A 15,059-nucleotide genomic window follows, 5' to 3' on the forward strand; every position below is an offset into this window, starting at 1 on the left:
ATCTCTTGTCAGGGGGGGTGAATTTGGGGAAAGGTAGGATTTTCTGGGGACCCGAAGGATGCCAATACCACTCCCCTAATTCATTCCCATCAAGTAGACGTGGATTAAACACAAATGCTCAGGATCGGTATCAGGACTGAGAAGATGAAGGGTGTTTTTACTTAATGCCTGCCAGGAATTAAGAAAAATTAACATGAAATTTTTGTGGTCTCGGAGAATACTCGCACAGGGAGTTGTCTGTTCGACAGATGAGGGCTTGAGGAGTATTTGGGTTGGATTAGTCATTTTGAAAAGAGGACTCGCATGCGATTTGTAGGAGAATGTTTAAATTTCTTTGGGATATGTTAACTTCCAGTTCAGTTGCTGAGGACTTCTCGTTCTGATTCTCAAGGAAATGAATTGATAGTTCTTATGCATAGATCTCACTGAAATCGGTGGTAAGGATTTCTTGCTGTTACTGAGGCCTGCAAAAAAATCAGGTTAACTCTGCACAGTCTGAAGTATGAGGCTGGACTGCTCAGCAGTCAGTGAAGAGTCAGGGTTCTGCTCATTCAGAAGTGGTTGTTTCCTTCAAATTGTCTGATTTTACCTTCTGTAGGGTCCCAAATTTATTTCAGTAATGGTGTTCCTGGTATTTTCTGTTTTGGGCACTTACTGCAGGATTACAGATTGTGCTGAGGTGTTGCTGGCAGTGATACAATTCGTGTCTTGTTTACGGTTAACTTCTTCTAAGGTTTGTAATGCAAATACCTCTGCAGATGTCAGAGCTCTGGGTCCTCTGGAGCTGAGGATTTCATCTCGTCTAACCTGCACTGTGAAAGGCTATACCCAACTGATCCAGCCACATAATGAGGAAGGGAAGGGTCCTTGTGATCAGTCTCATCTGGATGTCTGATTTTCAAAGAGCTAAAGGCAGAGTCTCTTAATTGCAGGAGTAATTTCAGACGGCAAGTAGCAGGACTTACTCTTCTTTTTATGATCATAGTTCTAAACAGGGAACTCTGGCTCCCTTCGTAGTTGTTTTTCCTTGGTGTTCTGCTGTGAAAAAGCAGCGTAAAGATAATTGTGCAGAGGAAAAATGGTGCTCGATTTGGAGTGGTATTTGTGTTGGTAGAAGAGGATCAGCATCCTAAAGACTTGGGTCTAACTCACTTTAACAACAAGAAAGGCTTGGTTTTGTATGTAAGTGATTTTTTAATGATACTGCTTCTCTCAGTTAAAGCTCTTCCAACTTAAATAATAAAATAAACTGCCATATGCTAGCGTAATGCCAGCACGCAAATTGTGTTAAAATATAAATTAACAGAACTGTAGTTTGGGGCTTTAATGCCATCAGAGGGATCCATTTGGGAGCCCTGTTCATTCTGCACAAGACCTGGAGTTGGTTGCACCACGTGTCTGTGTTCTGGAGGCTTCGGGACGGAGGGGCTGGGAAGGAGAGAAAAGGAACTTCGGCAATTGCAGTGCCTGGGGAAGTACTGGTGAACGAAACTCTTCTTCCATAAAACACTCCAGTGAGGTTTAAAAGCTGGCATTATGAGCTCTCCAGCCTGCTGTGGATGCTGTCTTGGATTTTGAGGCAGAACCAGCCCTTCTGTGGCCATTTTGGTTGCGGTTAGCAGTCTGTGTGGAAACCGGCTGTGTCTGTACCAGTGAGTTAAACGGGGCTTAGTGGGATCGAACAGCGTCCTGTGGTCATCCCCACTTCTAATCCCTGCCGTGCTCGTTAACGGGGCTTCGTCCAGCTCTTCCCCAGGCAATGCAGGGGGGTGGTTCTGGTGTGGAGTTTGGCTGTTGCCCCGTGCTGCTGGCAAAGGCAGCTCAGCTGTGTGAATGTGGGTTACACAGCATCTCTGCTGGTCCTTGTGGCCGGAAAAGGGACTTTTTTTTTTAATACTATTCCAGGAGTAGTCACAGGTGTCTTGGCACTCAGTAAGCCAAGAGTCAAAGGCACAAGGAGCTCTGGAAATTTGGGTACTGAGCTGAGCTTATCTGGGCAGCTTTCAGAGTTGTAAGCACAGGTTAAGTTCTTTACTTCTGATTTTTATTTGCTATAATCTTGTTTGACCCAAATATTTAGCTGATCTGTAGGGCTTGGACTTTTTAATGTTAATCTTTGGAAGCCCACGTGTATTTGAACAGGGGCTGCAGGCCACATAAACACGTCCATTAATGGTGAGCGCACAGCTCAGGTGCCTCCGTTTTCTGTTTGACGTAGGCATCAGTGAAGGAGCGGTCAGTGTCCAGCTGCTTGTGTCCAGGCAGTCGTCTGGGGTCGGTCGTGATGAAGCACCAGACTGAGGGCAGTGCTCCTGACGGTTTTGTTGTGCGCTGCTCTGACAGCGGTCGATGCAGTGACCTCCGATGGAAATGTTTTAGTTTAATTCACGCGCTTCGCTAAAACCACGGATATTTATTTTAGTGCTAACATCAGATACTTGTAATCTTGAAAAGGCTGGAAAACTGTGATACAAGACAATAACTTTTTTTTTTCCCCTCTCAGTAAAGAAGACCTGACAGCAGTGCATGGAAACTGTCAGCAACATTCCTGAACAAGTATTCAGGCACAATTAGGCCACTAGTATTTTGATGATTGATTAAAATGAATGAGACATTATAAATAACATTTAGAATTCTTTCTGTGTGCCGTTTCTTTTTTTTTTGGAGGGTGGGGGGAGATGTCAGATCATTTTTGGTCATTTCTGTGCTTCCTTGGAGACTGGAAAACGTTTCACGATTGGCATTTGAGATTCTTAAGTAATCTGGTAATTCTGATAACAAGAATTTTAAGAAAAATGCTGAGCAATTCACATCTTGTCAACAAATTACAAGATTGAGAAACGTTGTGCTAAATACTCCTGCCATAATTTCACCAGAAATACTAGTATTCTGGGCTCCTGGAAAGCATATGTTTTTCTAGGAATCAGGGTTGTATCCTAAAGGAGTTAAACTCTAATCTCATGGAATAAAAGAGGTACTGACAGTTATTCCATAAAAAGAACACATTTGGGTTTTGTGGAGTATTAAAATGGACTAAAACGGAACTGCTAAGAAGGCAAAGAGCTCCAAGTTCAAGGTCTGTAGTTCAGCGGGACCAGCCAGGAAGGGACTTGATCCCATGTGAAGCGTAGTGGGGTTTATCTTACCTGCTGTGAATGTTCAAAACTCTTACTGTGTTCAACAGAGAGGGTTTTATTAATTTTTTTCCAGTATAAAATGAAAATAATGACCAATTACTGCTGCCTGCCTGTAAGTTGCACTTCCAGAAATGAAAATGTAAATTTCCTTATTTTTAGGATGGTTAGAAATTGCCATATTCCGATCCCTTCTCCAGAATACAGATAGCCTGAAACAGGAATCCAGAAATTGAGGATGACTCAGAATTAAAAATGAGTCAGTTATGCTTTATTCTGTTTAATTTCTTTGAACTACAGAATTAGAAGCACATTAAATGGTTACCTTTGGGTGCCTTGTCCGGAATTGTACAAATTCCCTTGCTGCACGTGACAGGGAAGAGGAGCAGCTTCAGAGGTCCCTGTAGCATGTGCAGTAGAGTGGCAGAGGAGATAAAATGAGAGCGATCTGTGCTCCTGAGCTACCTGAATGCCACACAAGGCATTACTGCATGCACGCCTTCTTGTAGAGCTGATTTTGCAGATGTGGAGCGTGCCATGAAATCAGAAACACCGAGAAATATTTAACCTCGAATACCTTCAAGCAAGAACTTTCTGTTTAGTTCCTGAAGAAGAGCTGGTGAATTTTCACTGAAAGCCATTAGACGGCTCACAGTGCAGCGTTCAGAACAAAACATTTCAGTGTGGAGCAAGGGCACAGCGTCAGCTGCTGCTTGTTCTTCATCCTAATCCTGTTGGTTCTTAACTGCAGAGTTCAAAATCTTCACCCGTTACTTTTCTCGTTCAATAGCAAGAAACAACCTTCCTTTCTTACGGTATCTGCTCCATTGTTGCTAATTTATCAGGACATTTGACATCTGTCAGCATTTTTGTCACTCTCGCAGCGTGTTCCTTGTCTGGTGTCACAGACGGGCTCTGTGCTCGCTGGCACGACCAGCCGTGTAGGTGGAGTATGTCTCTTAAAAGTCTCTCTCATGTATTTACTGCGTTATTAGGACATGAGGAACGGTCTCACGTTGTGCCAGGGGAGGTTTAGGTTGGACATTTGGAAGAATTCCTTCGTGGAGAGGGAGCTCAAGCACTGCAACAGGCTGGGGGTATTCAGGAGCTGCAGGGATGTGGCACCAAGGGGCACGGTCTAGGGATGGGTTGGGGTGGTGGTTGGACTTGATGAACTCAAGCGTCTTTTCTGGCCTAGATGATTGCCTGATTATTGAGCCATGTCTGTTCTGCCAAGTACTGTCACAGCGTTAGTCAAAAATTGAGGTTCTGGAGAGACAGAGGGATGGTGATAAAAAGTATTGGGGTGAATGGGGGCTGGGAAGAGGGACTTGGATGGTAAAAGCAGTAAGCGTGTCTTCCCGTTCTTCTCTGGTAATTGTTTTGGCTAAACTAATGTGCTCCTGAAACGTAATTCCTCATCATTTTCTAACAATGCTCAATTTAAGTCACCGTTTGTTTCTCCCCTAAATGGTATTTTCTTTCTTTCCCATCTTAACTTTAGCTTCTGTGTTACTTTTTGAAGTAATGAGGAGAAAGCAAAGCAGTGGATCAGGCGTTTTCCAAGTCTGTGCTTCTGCAGATCGGTTTCCTGAGGGGAGAGCCATCTTCCAAGTGCTGCTTTCTTCAAGTGAAAAGGGAACAGTTCATCTTCATGCAGCGTGCTGCAGTAAGCATTGAAGAGCAATACAGTTACAAATTAAAATCAACTTCAAAGCTAATTTTATGATTTCATATCTAGCTCTTAATGAAGTTTTAGTTTCATGTCTTTACACCAAGCCTCTAATCTGGTCTGACCTCATCTGACTGAAGATGAGATTTTTTTCCACAGAAGTGGCTCTTAGAGTGAGTGCCTTTAGAAAGTTGTCTAGTCCGAACTCACCAAGTAGTGGTAAATCTTGCACTTCTTTTTTAAAGGTTAAATCTTTAGTAGTGCTACAGCAAAACACCAAGTTATTTCAAAATTGAGTTCTTCCGGCTTCCAGCCTTTGTATCTTGCTGTGCCTTTCTCCGTGAGTTATTGCAGGGTGGGTTGCTGTTTGTCGTATTCACAAAGTATCTCTAGAAGTTGGGTCACATCCTCATCTTCTCCGTAATAAACTGTTTTTGCTCCTTTGACCCAGCATCGTGAAGTCTGTATCGCAGTGTGACTGTTTTCTGAGCTCTTCCTTTGAACGCTTGCCAGTCCTTTGGTATCTTTGCAGGGTGGGTATCGGAACTGGACATGAAGTTCTAGCTGAGAATTCAGCTTGGTTTGTTTCATAAGCACTGGAAGATGCTGTCATCAGCCAAACCATTAATACGCCCTTACCCTGCACTGGCAGTCCACATGGAGATGATTCACTTCAGAGTGAAGCCTCTTCAGAGCCCTTTCTGGGTAGAAAGCATCCAAGTCCCAGAGGAGTAGCCTGTGTTCCTTCTGGAAGCACGGACAACTTTGATTTGTTAGGATTAAAATCATTTGTTGTCTTCAACCACCACTAGGTCATCACGAAGCATTATTATTTCCTCTGCCAATACTTCTGTCATCTTGAAAGTTTCTTTTTATTATTATTATTATCTAACTTACAAAATTGCCAGGGCCCAGTTCGATACCAGTTGTTGCTCGTGTCACAGGCAGTAATACGAAAGCCTGCCATCCACTTGCTTTGCATAAGAAAGCAGTTTACCAGCTCTGGAAAAGATGAGGGGACTTTGGTATCCCAGGTGATTCTTCTTGGGGACAGAATGAGTCATCTTCATGTGGACTTCAACATGTGGGTGAGTGAATCATCAGGTGTCGAACAGATGAAGCTTTTCAATGGGACATGCACAAGATAGTGTTTTCTCACGGAGACAACTTGTACCTGTCTGAAGAAAGGAGCCGGGAGGCTGGAATAGAGTGACGTCGAGTGCCTTCGAACACGTTACCTTGGGAGCTGATCCATAAGCCAGCCCAGTGTTGCTTTTCACAGCTCTTTATATGATAGTGACCTTTAAAGTACTGGTAAGAGCAGCAGCTTCGGGAAAAATAAAAATAATTGACCAGTGGTTGCATAAGAAACTGAGCACAAGTTTGTCTTTCTCACGTGCCTGCCTCACGCTACAGACTGTAGGGAGGCTATGTAAATCGGTGCAGCACGTGATGACGACCCAGCACGTACGTAGAGCCTGGGGCTGGATAAAAACCCGACTGCGTGCGTTCATCTGGGTCTGGCACAGGGCTGTGGCCAGCGCCCGCTTGGGTAGTAACCGCAGACTAAACTTGAGGATTGTCTCAGCTTTGCTTTCTTTTTTTTTTTTTTTCGGTAGCACATGGCTGAGTTCCATCATCCGCAATCATGCTGTAGTTTTGGGTTTGACTGAGTTCTGAAAACTACAGAGCGAAAGCATCTTGCTGTTATGACAGATTGGGGATAAGAAATGAAGCACTGCATTTAGGTGTGAACATGCTAGGTAAGTAGGGTTTAGAGCTTGAGTCAAAACTCGCCATGGGTTTACATGAAAAAACTAACAATCATTTCGTGGAACTTCAGTTAAGCTTTAATTTTGTAATAGTGCTTTGAGCTCAGGGAATTTTCTTACAGGTTTCATTATAAAGCATTTCTCAGTGGGCTTTTTTAAAGGGTTTTCAGGAGGTACCAGTAATTACAAACGTAGAGCCTTACATGGACAGAATAATTCTCTGAGCAGTGTAAAATTTTTTTTATTGTATTTTTTTTTTTTATCTCAGGGCTGCAGGCTGAAAATACATACACTTTAGTCACCAAAGCAAACTTGAAGGGAGGTAAATTCATTCATTGCAATTAAAGGTGCAGATGCTTTTAGGATCTGACCAAATAGCCGCAAGTAAAAAGCATCTTCTTCATTCCTACTTCTGAATATGGATTTCGTAGAGTGGAAGGGTTGAGCACCAGAAGTGCAATAATAATAAAAAACCCAACACCACCCCCACTCTTCACACCCACCCCTTCCCAGCTGTCTAGCTCAGTAACTTTCACACCGTGGTTGCAAGGCCAGAACGATTACAAATTAGGGTTAGCACAAAATCTAGCAATTTGAACGTTTCTATAGCATTTTACTGTAACGTAGAGGCTAGAATTTCTCAAAGAACAAATCCGACAAAATGCACGAGGGCAGGGAGGTCACACTTTTTTTTTTAACCAATTCACTGCAACAGAAAATGGAATTTCTTAACCTTGTCTTTCAGGCAAACCGAATCATGCTTCGTCCCCTTGCACTTTGCCACCACGATTGCTGTCTGTTAGGCACTCCTGCATCCTAGGATCATCCTCATTACGTTTCCTTCTAGGAGGAGGTTGCAGGACGTTCAAATTGTTCCATATACAATACAAAGACCCTAAACTTTTGACTACCAAGTAGTTCTTATCTCTTTTTCTGAGTGTCCCTAGGCAAGTCCCCAGGTGCTGATGACCAAATTCATGGGAGCAGCGGAGTATGTTAAACCTTTCCAAATCTTACCCTGTGCAGAGGCTCTCTGAGGGCTTATTTTCAATTGTGGTGGAAGTAGCGTGCCTGGTCTTCACTCTGATTTTTAACTTCAGCATAGATCCCTCTAATTTAGTTACCCCAAGGCTGAAGCGTACTGCTTTTTAGGATTGCAGAGGAGCCATTAATGGGAATTGGTTGAGAGTGGGAGTGCATGCATGTAGAAAGTGTGTGTAAAAAGATAAAGATGAGCCTCTTGCTTGTGATGTGCTTAGATCAAAGCCAACAGCATGTACCTAACTTTACTCGAAGGTATAGGAGAGGGCTGCTGTGCTCTGAATAACAGCTGCCACCGCAGCCTTCAAGTCAGGAAGGCTTTTGTGGTCCTCAGTAATGTGCAGCTGATTCTTAAAAGTGTGTGTTTTCTCATCTGTATACAGTGATGTACAACTCCAGGTATGGATCAGGGGCTTTGCCTTGATTACGACATGAGTTAGATGGTTTTCAGGTATCCTTACAGGTAGTATTAAATCATGGTATTTGCAGTAATTGGGGATAAAAGGTAACAGTCAGAATTTCAGGTCTCTAGTGCATGAACCCATGCTCTGGCCATCGTTGTCTTTGCTTATATCTGCAAAGGCAAAATTGTAATAATGCAAAAAGAGTGTTTTTCTTCATGGCAGTGTTAAGAGGTAGTGTGTCGAAGAATAAGTAATTGCCGCAAAATAATCTGTATGGAAATAAGGTACATACCAGTCACAGCCTCCATGCTTGCTACCCCGTTCTTAAAGGAGGTGTGAAAGCTGTGAAGGCATCCTTCAGGATCTGGGTAAAGCATTCGTACTTCACTTGTCTGTGCCAGAACACCTCAGTGTATATTAAGAGAAGTCAGAGTTCATCCCGCAGGGAGATGTCATAGTTCCCCCAAGAAATTCAGCGTCAGAAACCCAAACCGATGTACAGACGCAAATCAGATGACTGCCATCCTAGGTCTAACAAAATCTGCTTTGATTGAAAGTGTGGTGTGATAACTTAATGGCTTTTCTTCTTTTTTCTCCTTCTGATGCACAGAATGTGTTCAGGACTGTGGGACAGGGAAACTTGCATTCTGCCCAGCACTTCTACTCTGCTCTTTTTCCTGCTCTTGCTGTGTTCCATGTGGGAGCTATCCCTGTTGAGAACACACTGCGCTCCTGGTAGACAAAAAGGCTAAAATTCATCTTTTAATTTATTTGTCCTCTCATTTGGAGAGAGCAACTAATGTGATTTCGTATAATAAAACCAGCCGTGTGAGAATCCACAGAGGTGATTTTCTAAATTTAAGGTTTCCCTTGAATTTTTTATCACAAGTAGATTGGATTACTATAGGCTGTGTCGGTGTGAGTCACTTGTAAGTGCCTGCTAATCCAATAAACCTGAGTGGTTTCTTATGGAAATACTATTTTCTGATTTCTATTTATACTGTGGTCCTGGCCTTGCTGAATCCCCACTGACTTCACTGGAAACATCTACATGGAAAAAACTCGTCTAACTTCATATGGTAATGGACATCACCATGAATCAGTAAAACGAAAAATAGCCTCGAGTAATTAGTAAATGCTTTAAAACAAGTTATTCCCCTCAGTTTTGTTCTGTATTTTGTAGCATTTTAGGCTGAGAGTAAAAACAAGCTAGAGAGCTTTTTTTTTTTATTTGGTTTGTGTGGAAGGTGGAACAGCGCTGATAGGTTTTCACCCTGTCCTACAAATTCCAGTGGTTTTGTTCCTCTTGTTGCCACTGCCCTACTTTGTGCTGGTGCGGTGCCCTTGGATCGCTGCGTGCTGTGCTGTCCTACCCCGAGCACTCTCAGCCCTGCTGAAAACTGCCTAAAAAAACGGAATAAAAAAGCAGCTGCTTCGAAATCATGACTTCAGCCTTTTTTCTCTGTTTAGCTTGAGCAGCAGCTGGTATTACGAGACAGCAGAATGCAAATACTTGGCTATTTTTCGGGATTTATCTGAAATTAAAAAAAAAAAAAGTGAGGAAGGCAGTTTTTCCAACCTGAGATAGGTTATACTCCTCCTCCAGAGCAGCAGGAGGGTCTCACAGTCTTAAAAGCCAGCCTCTAAGCCTGGCCTGTTGCACAGTACCGGGATCTGTATTTGCAAAATGGATCTCTCCAGCGCTGAGCGGGGGAAAAAATAGATGTACTGGAAATAGTTTGACAAAATTCAGCATTTGGGACATATGCAGCGCTGCTGATAACCTTAAGGCACCGCAATTTTCATAATGTTAAATTTACATGCACGTACCGAGTTTCCAAATACCATCCTCCTCTGTCTCTACTGGCGCGTGTTATTGTGCGTGGTGTGAGGGCTGGGACGCTCAGCTCCCCTGAATTTTTGACGTGTTAAGACAGAATTTGTAAATGTTGGCTGCCTACTTGATCACACATATTTGTGATGATTATTGAGCCTCTGAAATAAACGCTGCCTGGGGAGTCGGATCTGTAGCTGAGGAGATGCGAAGCTCTAATCTTTATTTTGCGTGATAGATTCTGCTAGTAAATGTTGCACGGCATTTGGAGAGACAGTTCAATACTGAGATTATAGATCTGTTAGTGGTGGTGGTCTGTTAGTAATAGCTCCAGATCCTGAATTAGATCCTTAATTAAGATTTCAGGTAATTTTACCACTAAGCATCCAGTCTCTCGAGCAGATACTCAACAGAATAAGAGAATGCATGGAGGCCTGAGAGTTAATGAAGAAGCTAGAATAAAAGCACAAGAGAAGAAGGAGAATAAAGCAGAGAGATATGTCTTCATGTGTTGAACACAACTGAATAATATAAAAGCATATCGGATAAGGTAAATATAAAATCTGAAATACAAAAAGACTGATAACTAATGTTAGTGCCAGCCTCCGTCTTGCCACAGAGTGATAACAGATAGTGCACTAAATAAATTGATGAGCTTAATTATATTAAATTGCGGGTCTTCTGAAGGATCTGAAACCCTTTGGAGTCACCAAGGGAACAGTTTTGGTAATTAACAGGTTTCAGTTTAAAGAATAAAGCTGTGATATTTCTGCGAGCAGTACAAGCTGTGGCATTCTGCTTGAAAACATTACGCACGGGCAGGCTGGCAGCGAGGGTCAAGGCAAAACTTACTCAACACGCGGACAGCTGAAAACGTAAGAATGCCTAAATAAATATGTTTATTGCAGGGGGCTTGAGCCAGGTGAGGTTAGGTGGATTCGGTTTATTGCTGAATCTGACACCAGCGTTGCATCAGCTGGGCTGCGGAGCGAGATCAATGCCCAGGCAGATGGGCGGGGAGAGGTCTCGACCTGAAACAATGTGCTCTTCCCTGCACACGTCTTATTTCTAAAACCAGCTTCTGTATAATAGGAAAGTTAAAAATAAGCTTTATTTTTTTTTTTAGAAGCATGCCCTGTGGCTTGGTCTGTGGACCAGAGGACAGCCCCTAACTCTGCTTCTTTGGTAGGTAGCTGCTGCTCTGCACAGGGCTTTCTTTTGGGAATGGGACACCACCAGTGCCCTTAAGGTTGTTCTCTTGTTTGTAGACAGCACTGCAGGAACACATTGCCAAGAACTGGCTTTGAAAGTTGTCCTGTTCCCTTCCGAAGGCATACACTAACCATAAAGCCTGAAAATTGAGATTATTAGTTGTTTTTTTTTTTTTGGTGGTTTATGACTTGTTGCACTCCTGTGGAGGTGGTCAGCTGCGGGAGAGGGCAGGAAGGCTCTCAGCCCAAATTTTCCACGATGTGGTGATGAGGCACTGTCCCAGGGTACGAGATCAATGCCATCAGTCTGTCCGAAGCCTTAAGCCCAGGTTTCCTGCTTCTGCCATGTCTGCAGCTCTTTGGGCTGTTGCAAATCAGGCAATTCATCTTCCTGTTTGTGGGGAGCCTGACTCCCAAGAACAGGCCTTTTTTATTATTTTCCTGCATTCTTAAAAATAGGGCAATTGTACCAGCTTGATCAGAAGCACTTGAATTGATTCTGATGAAGTTGGGTTGTCAAGATTTCCCTTCTTAGATCTTCAGACACCCCTGTCCCTCTGCGCCCGTGCAGAGATTGAAAAAACTCCCTCCGGAGGGGAGTGGAGGGGCAGGCGCTGAGCTCTGCTCTCTGGGGACAGCGACAGGACCCGAGGGAACGGCCTGGAGCTGGGACAGGGGAGGGTCAGGCTGGGGGTTAGGGACAGGTTCTGCACCCAGAGGTGGTCGGGCACTGGGACAGGCTGCCCAGGGTCACAGCACCGAGCCTGCTGGAGTTCAAGAAGTGTTTGGACAGCACTCTGAGACATAGGGTTTGGTTTTGGGGTGGTCCTGCGTGGAGCCAGGAATTGGACTTGATGGATCCCTTCCAACTCAGGGTATTCTAGGACTCCCTGACTCCGTGATTTCACGCTATTGATGGAGTATTTGGGAACATGAATTACACTGAGAGTGGAGCTGTTATTACATTTGTCTGGGTGAGTTGCGTGGAAGGAAGAAGCTAATGGTAGGTGAGGGAATGGCTTGTGCTTCAAGGGAGGGAGGAAATCCTCTTTTTTTTTTTCTGTCCAGGGTTCCACCTGCTGTATGTTTGGGCTGTTCCCCACCCACCAGAGGGGTTTGAGCCCTTCTGACAGAGCATACGGTGTTTATTTTTCTGAACACAGAGCATGCTCTCTGATTTCTTACTCTCCTCCCATGGAAAAAAGCGGTGCTGTGAGATCAGCAATTACCTTTCCCCAGCACTGTATGTTCTCTAAATGCAGGGTTCAGTTAAGAGGTCACTTCAACAACAACTAGAAACTATGGCTGTTTCCAAAGGCTTCATGCAAACCTCCTGTTCCTGTAAGCACTATGTACTCGAGTAGAATGATATATTTTCTTCCAAGTGCAAGAAATCCATTTTATGTGCTGCTTTATGAGAAAGATTTGTTATTGGCTGTTTATCAAGCAGCGAGAGCGCTGCAGAGAGGGGAAAAATACGTGGTGGCAGAAGATGTTTTAGTAGCTAAGTACCGCTTCTCCCGCAGAAGAATTGTTTTCAGGACACAAGGTTGTTGATGGAGTTCCCAAGTGAGTATGTGTTTCCTTTCCCCCTCCTTCATTTGTCATTAATCACTAAGGTGGGAAGACCTCGCTCTGTACTCGAGTCGTTTTCGTGGAGTTGCGGCAGTTCTTCGTAAGTTGAAAAAAAAAAAAAATAAATCCAGCAGCAGTAACCCAAACAGAACGGCTTGTGCTTTAAACTGCAAGCTCATCTCACGCTGTTGAGATGCGAATTGAAATTGTGGGCACAGAATTCTTCCTCTGTTTAGAATACATTTTTTGTATCTGCTAATGACATATTGTCATGCAAATGAAGTTGAAATAAATTAAAGGAAATAGTTTTCCTCTAAAGTATACTCAGCTGTAGGACTCCATAATGGAGATCTATTTTCAATTAGAGTTTGGAATTTGGAATAAGAAGCCACTGAACTAAACATAGTTGCCAATTTTGAAGGGACATAGCTAGCATAAAATCACACCCATCTCCAAAATATGTTGATCTATTTAAAATCTGGAGGAGTATCATGAAAGCTGTGGTTTTACTTTGTATATTTGATTGTACTTGGAATTTAGAATTTTTTTTTCTGGATTTTTTTCCCCCTCACAACAGCATTTTGAGAACAGAAACGTCATTTTTTTAAAACCACAAATATTGGCTGTGCATTTTAGAGGCAAGCAAAAATAGTGGCCAGGGTCATTAGTGAAAAACACACTCCATAAAGCTCTATTGTTGCTTTGCTAAATTTAATAGCTTGAGGTTTAATGATGTCCCTTTTAAAGGAGTGAGACGATTGCATACCTCCTAATGATGCATGTATGCATTTCATATTGAGATTTTAGAACCTCAGCTGATGACGGCAGGATTGGGAAAACATTTCTTCTCATGCACAGTTGCTTGATGAATTAATGAGATAGCTACTCTGTTTTCTTCTGAATGCATCGTTGGTTTTGTTTTTTGCTGATGCTGAAGGTTGGGTACCTTGTGCTAAGATGAACGTGCGGCTGCTGTTGTGAACCATTGCTAGTTTTATTTTTATATATGTTTGTCCATCTAATTCTACTGTATGTTTATGAAGACCGTACTTTCTTTATTGATTTCAGGGAGAGCAGTATGACAGTGTGAAAACTAAGACGTTAGGGTGACCAAGGTAATTGCTGCACCTTCTCCATATCCAACGGCTTTGTAACCTTGTAGGTGAGGGAAGTGAAGGAGCCAGACAGATCTGTGGCATTTTTGTGTCCCTTCCTCATCCCCTCCCAGCTGCAAACTTTTGAACAGAGCCAGGGCTCTTCCTGGCATCCTCCTCTTTCCGTCTCTCTCTTCTTGGTGCTTGTGCATCACCATTTGCAGCAGACTAAGAACCGTGCTAACCTTGAGTGATGAGATGTCTTTGTATTGCATTTTCCGGTACATCCCTTGCTGTTTAGTTACTCATTGTCTGGAACCTACCAGTTCTTAGGGAGGTTTGAATAGCTCTTCCAGGTCACTACTTGGCATGGTAAAGGGAATGAGGAATTTTTTTTGCTGGTTCTGCTAAAGGTTTACTAATTGTGTGGCTAAAGAGAGAATGTCGCATTAGAGCATTCTTTTTGAGGACAATACTCTGAATAACTTTACTTCATACATTTCTTCTTTTTGTTCCATTTTTTTTTGGTTGCTTGCTCTTTTTAATTTTAATCTTCAGAGTGCTTTACAAACATAAATGAATTCCCAGTAAGGCATGGATATACTTTGTGTTTTTACAGATGTGAATCCAAAGCACAGAGCAGGACGTAGTGGCCGACTTCAATTCAATGCCTGTTGCAGTGTGTTGGGGTGCCTACAACATAAGGCTAGCAAGTGTGACCCCAAAATGAGGGAAAACTGCCACCTTTCCAGAGTCATGGAGTGTAAAGTGATTCAATATAGCTATCTTGGAGTGATTAAATCCCTTTTTAATTTTTTTTTCCTTTTTTTTTTTTTTCCCTTCAGTTTATCCCTGGTTATGAGGAGTTTCTTTGGCAAACTCAGAATTTGGCATTGTTGACTTTCTCTGGTGGCATGCTCAAATCATGAGGCAGTCTCCGCAGTTCATCTTGATAGAGCGGTCTCGTAGCAGAAATAGTCTGGCAATCCAGTCGGAGAAATGGAAATGAATGATGGAAATTTTTTTTCCATTGCTGAGTAAAAGCAAACAGTAAGCTTCAAGCATTAATTAGCAATATAATAAGAAACTTCAGTTCAAGTAAATATTTTTTTTAAACAGAATTTATCTTTTTTTTTGTGTTGCAGAAGAAGAAATGGTGACCGAGCTGTGCAAGTGAACCAGGACAATCCAAAAAGTAAGTCAGTCAAAGAAGACTGCTTAGTTTGATCGTTTATAAGACTAGGGGACATCTGTGCTGTAAGACGTGTATTTAATTGAGAAGATAATTAGTTTTCCTCCTTTCTTTGACTGTGAGTGTAGTG

The 15,059-nt window shown here is 42.8% G+C and overlaps 1 protein-coding gene across 15 annotated transcripts in view; it reads left to right on the forward strand.

The window, feature by feature from the left end:
• LOC310897289 (uncharacterized protein) overlaps positions 1-15,059 on the forward strand; it is a 127,466-nt gene that overhangs the window by 47,330 nt on the left and 65,077 nt on the right. For all 15 annotated transcript variants that reach the window (XR_014582189.1, XR_014582190.1, XR_014582191.1 and 12 more), the window contains exon 3: positions 14,883-14,932. Coding sequence is in view for 4 of the 15 variants with exons in the window: in XM_083830727.1 (XP_083686853.1) it covers positions 14,883-14,932 (50 nt within the window). In the remaining 11 variants the exon portion in view is untranslated. The remainder of the gene's footprint in view (positions 1-14,882; positions 14,933-15,059) is intronic.

Source organism: Anser anser (genome assembly GCF_964211835.1).
Source record: "Anser anser genome assembly, chromosome: 1".
Lineage (NCBI taxonomy): Eukaryota > Metazoa > Chordata > Aves > Anseriformes > Anatidae > Anser > Anser anser.